Below are 5,321 nucleotides of genomic sequence, written 5' to 3'. Positions count from 1 at the left end.
GTGTCTGTAAGCGGGGGGGAGGAGATCAGGACATCAGTGATAGACTGTGGGCATCTTGTGACTCAGAAATAAGCTTCTCCAAGCACTGCAAACATATAGGGTCCAGAAAAGAATTATAGCTTGAATTATAAGTATCCCCCATATTTAGGAATTCGGAGGCATGTGGAAATTCAGAACAGGCCAGGAGACACTGCGCTAGGGCAAACCTCTCCGTTGGTGAAATTTTTCTCCAGTGCCCTTCACACACTTGATTTGACGCAAGACCAGGGTGTCCAAATCCCTTACTGGTTCCTAAATAGGTATGATCTCTGTGCGCAGGAAAGTCCTAGACTATGCTCCTCCTGAGTCTCATTCATTCACTGACTTGTTCACTCATTCACACATTCGCTTTTGTTTTTAAATAACGGCTTTTGAGCAACTCCTTTGGGCCAGTTATAATGCTAAGTACTTTTGTATGTTTCCTTCTAAAATAAGTTCCTCTCAGGCAGTTTTTCTTTGGAAATGATCTAGTCAGCTAACTCCAGTTAATTGTGATAATAACTGAAAACGTATAGTGTTAACATTCTCAGAGCTGTTTCTATTCTAAATTTGGACCAGTCTGAATAAAGGAAGCCTTGAGAATAGTGAAATCGGAGCGGCAGGTAAAGGTGAGGATTTTACTGATTTCTGTGACCCTTCAGGTGACTGACACAGTACATCTCTACCTGTGAGGGAGTCTGGCCTCTGACAGGATCCAGTTTCCAGGCTTGTCCTTCATGAAAATGTCCCGTGCATGATTTTCACATTTTGGCCTTTATTCCTAAGAGAGAAGGTATCCCCAAAGTTTAGAGAATTTCTAGTGCTAGTATGTGGGGCTCCATTTGGAGATGAGTAGAATGGTGGAAACCTTTCTTTTTACTGCCCTTCAAAATATTAATGGATGGTTCTCTGTCTGTATTTCATGGCTCTATTCCTTGCTTTTCCAGCATCTTCTGTCAATGATGTACTCTTCTCAGGATCAATCCAGGTCACTGTAGCTAGAGCCAGAGTGGTGAGTAAAAAAAAAAAAATAGAGTCGTAATAATAGAAACTGCAGTCTCCATACGATTGTAAGCATTTAGCTTTTTAGAAGCAATGTAAGCAATTTACCCATTTCTTTTCCTCTTTTAGAAATCAAGGAGATCTATATGCAACAAGAATTTTCAGACTGCATCTTAATACCAAACTCTCATACTGACATTCAAACTTATTCTTCCCTTGGACCACTGGATTTGAAAAAGTTTTTCTTTAATTCTGTGCTAGTTATTGCTCAACTTGATGAGAAATATAGGTAATGTGGACTTGATTCCTAAGATAGCTTTAATTCTTTGTGTTTTTTGGATAAACAATGGGAGAGAAATCATAAATCATGTGAGAAATAGAATGGGCTAGTCTTGCAGTATGAACACTAGTGACAGAGCAGTACGTGAAGGTAAAGATGGTGTGGTTACTGTGTGGAAGGGTTATCCTGAGTCGATAACTGTAATCTGGGTTGTCAGTTCAGAGTCAGAAAAAAAAAGGCCACGCTTTAGAAAATAGGTAGATAGTCTATGTTTACATAGGGCACGAGGGCACAGACCAGAGCTGAAACTGGACACATCATCCTAACTGGGCACGGAGATTATGTCCAGGGTATGTTTGCATATTGGTCAACACTTTTCTTGTGATAAATTACACAGTATCTGGGATATCTCTGTGCTACTTTCTGTCTAACTAAGTCCCTTTCTTCTCACTCTTGTAAATATCCAGCTACTACCCCTCTTCACTTTCCATTAATGATCTCATTTAAATATTTTTTTAAAAATAAACACCATTAGATGAGAACTGCATCCTTTCTGACACCAAATCTGCTGACTTCATGCATGTTTGATACCATGAACTAAACCTACTCTCATCTAAGGCCACACTCCGCTTATGCTCTGAAACCTTGCTGCTCTCGGAGACACCATTTCTGAGGGTTATCTTACTCATCCTGCAAAATTCTGTCTCTCCTGGATTATTATCTACAGTTTACAAGCATCCTCTGGTAGACTGAATAATAAAACAACAATAACAAATAAAGTGTAAGACATTAAGGGAAGGACAATAAAAGTGGACAGGGAGTTATCAGGCTCCTAATGAGCCTGAAGAAAGATTGTTACATGTTTTAGGAAATCTAGGGATTTAAGAAATTTGTCATTTACAAACACACGTTTTTGAGGAAGTATGAAACTTTGTGAATGTAGAAGGTTAAGACGCTGGGATATTTGTTAGACATAAGAAGAGGCTCCACCCAATTCGTTTCTGCCATTCCCAAGGAAACCTTGCCGGCAATGAGAAACCACAGTGTTGTCTCTGAGTTCATCCTCCTCGGGCTGTCTGCTGACCCCCAGGTCCAGGCTCTGCTGTTTGTGCTGTTCCTTGTTATTTACCTCCTGACCCTGATGGGGAACCTGATGCTGCTGGTGGTGATCAGGGTTGATTCCCGTCTTCACATCCCCATGTACTTTTTCCTGGGACAGTTGTCCTTCCTGGACCTCTGCCACTCCTCGGTCACTGTGCCCAAGCTGTTGGAGAACCTCCTATCTGAGAAGAAAACCATCTCAGTGGAGGGCTGCCTGGCTCAGGTCTTCTTTGTGTTTGCCACTGGGGGCACTGAATCCTGCCTACTCACCGCGATGGCCTATGACCGCTACGTTGCCATCAGCTCTCCCCTGCTCTATGGCCAGGTGATGAACAGACAGCGGTGTATGGGGCTGGCGTGGGCCTCATGGGGTTTGGCTTTTCTGGATGGTCTCATCAATATCCTTGTGGCTCTCAGCTTAGACTTCTGCGAGGCTCAAACTATCCCCCACTTCAGCTGCGAGCTGCCCTCTCTCTACCCTTTGTCCTGCTCTGACGTGACTGCAAGTTTCACCGCTCTGCTCTGTTCCAGCTTCTTGCATTTCTTTGGAAATTTCCTTCTGATATTTTTCTCCTATGTTCGCATTTTGTCCACCATCCTGGCCATCAACTCCATCACAGGCAGAAGCAAGGCCTTTTCCACCTGCTTCTCCCATGTCATAGCAGTTTGCTTCTTCTATGGCTCAGGTCTTCTCCGCTATCTCATGCCACCCTCAGGCTCTCCCCTGGAAGCCGTCTTCTCTGTACAGTACAGCGTGGTCACTCCCATGCTGAATCCTCTCATCTACAGCCTGAAGAACACGGAGGTGAAGGCAGGTGTGAGAAGGATGTTGCAAAAATGTTTCTAGTGTTTCTAGTAATAGACTACAACATGAGAATGAAGAGGAATCTGGGTAGAATTGCAGTAAGTAGTGCTGGATATTAAGGTGGATTCTCTGATGTCAGGATCTGCCAGGTACCTTATAGCTTTTTTAAAAAAGTACTAGTACTTGAGAAGTGGTGGTGTTAATTTTTTTGGAATAAAAATTCAACGTTCAGTCCTAGTCAGAGGAAGGTGGGGAAATAACCTTCTTGTCTAGCAATTTTTCTTACAGAAACAGTGCATTCATTACACGCCGTATGGTAGACATTTTTATTGCCTGCTCAGGCTGTCTTTACCATCCTTCTAGTGGCTAAACTCCACTCCTTCAATATGGTTCCAAGGGACTGTTAATCACGGTTTCCCCAAATCCTTCTCCTCTCCCCCCTCACCCCCCATTTTCTACTCTTTCTGCTCTGCATAGTGGCTGATTCTGGAACAAGCACATTGCCAATGTTAGGCCATTCACTCAAGAAGGAATTTTAATCTTGAGGAGAGATTCAGAGAGGCAGAGGGCAGCCATTCTGTTTGCAGCAGTCTGACCGGCTATGCCAGTGTCCCTGCTGATAAGATCACTAGTGTTATCCTGGATTGGATTCTATTCAAAGCAGATTTATCAACATGAATTATAATAAGAGCACATGATTAGACATTCGCATCATGTCAGGTACTGTGCTAAGCCCTTTACATACATCATCCCATTTAAATATCACAACAACTGCTTTAGGTGAATGCTTTAGTTGTCTTATTTTAAGAAGAAGAAACTGACTCAGAATAGTGAGCGGTGGGGGGGAATTTGGAACCAAAAGAACTTACCCCAAAGCTTATTTTCCTTACCATCTTGAGCTACCGACTCTCCTCTTGATGCTGTGAGCTACCCCCAGACCCAGTTCATGAATTTCCTTTTTAATGCTTTATTATTTTAGTTCCCTTTTTTAATTTTGCTTAAGTAAGTCAGAATTAGATTCTGTATTTGCAAGGAAAGGACCTACAAGATATAATGGAATTGCAGGTGTAGACACGTTCAAATACAATGATAATATTTGAAACTATTTGTTGGACCTATGCATTAATAGAGACTACAAATAACACATTTGTTTATCCTGCTTCAAACCATTTCTCCAATGGCCAATCATCCACAGCTGTGGGTGGCCTCAGGCCAAGAGGAGATTCCTCAGCATACTGCTAGACAAGTGGTGCTGCCTCTCAGCCCTAATGATGCTGCAGAAATGGCAGAACATGAGAGCCTCAATGGCAGAGCAAGTGCTGCACAGGGCCGGTGGCAACTCCAAAAAGAAACCAACAGAATTTCAGCAAAGGTCCCTTAGATCTTGAAACGTAATTGGAGAATTAGTGAGAAGAAGATTTGGGAGAGGTGTGTAGATTGAAACTATCATGGTCAAAAATTAATTAGTATTTTTTTTCTGAAATTACCTTTTAATTTTTGCTTATTTACAAGCTGTCAACTGTCATCATCCCCTTCACTCTGCACTCCCCATAAACTCAAAGAGATCAAGGACATTTTTTGGCAACTTCACTAACACTTTAAAGAATATTAAAATAGTTTCAAACATGCTTGTTCCACAATAAATATATTTTGAATGTGAAATTATGGGCAAAGAAATGAGAATACATCTAGGATAGCATCTCACCAGAGGGACTCCACTGTTAAAGCAGTTTGAAATAATGACATGAGTAGAATAGCCTACCACGTGAATGCACATCTCTTTCTTCCTCGTGAGCCTACTTCTGGTTCACGGAGCCACAAACAGTATGGCCATGGATGGGCCAGGTGGTGGTTGTGCAAAGGTTCAATAAGAGTTTTATGCATGAAGACTGTTCTGCTGTTGCCACTGTGAAATTTCTTTTGATAAAAGTCACACACAAATTTTGTTATATATATTACGATACTTTTTTTTGGTTTCTGTTTTGAGTTAAAAATTCAATTACATTTACGACTTGGCTATTTTTAGTATATAGGGATGCTGTGGTATTTTGCACACTGATCTTGTTGAAATATCTTCCTAGTTCTAATAGCTTGTTTATAGATACTACTGGATTT

General features: G+C 41.6%; 1 protein-coding gene across 1 annotated transcript; it reads left to right on the top strand.

Moving 5' to 3' along the window:
* Nucleotides 1-2,330: 2,330 nt before the first annotated feature.
* LOC308502401 (olfactory receptor 8S1-like) lies at nucleotides 2,331-3,248 on the top strand (the record flags this gene model as incomplete). The annotated part of the gene is made up of 1 exon (XM_081060226.1): nucleotides 2,331-3,248. One exon carries the CDS (start codon nucleotides 2,331-2,333, stop codon nucleotides 3,246-3,248), a length of 918 nt encoding a protein of 305 aa, XP_080916352.1.
* Between the last annotated feature and the right edge of the window lie 2,073 nt (nucleotides 3,249-5,321).

This window comes from Rhinolophus hipposideros (genome assembly GCF_964194185.1).
Source record: "Rhinolophus hipposideros genome assembly, chromosome: 9".
In the NCBI taxonomy this organism is placed as follows: Eukaryota; Metazoa; Chordata; class Mammalia; order Chiroptera; family Rhinolophidae; genus Rhinolophus; species Rhinolophus hipposideros.
This window is presented reverse-complemented; position numbering and strand designations above follow the sequence as displayed.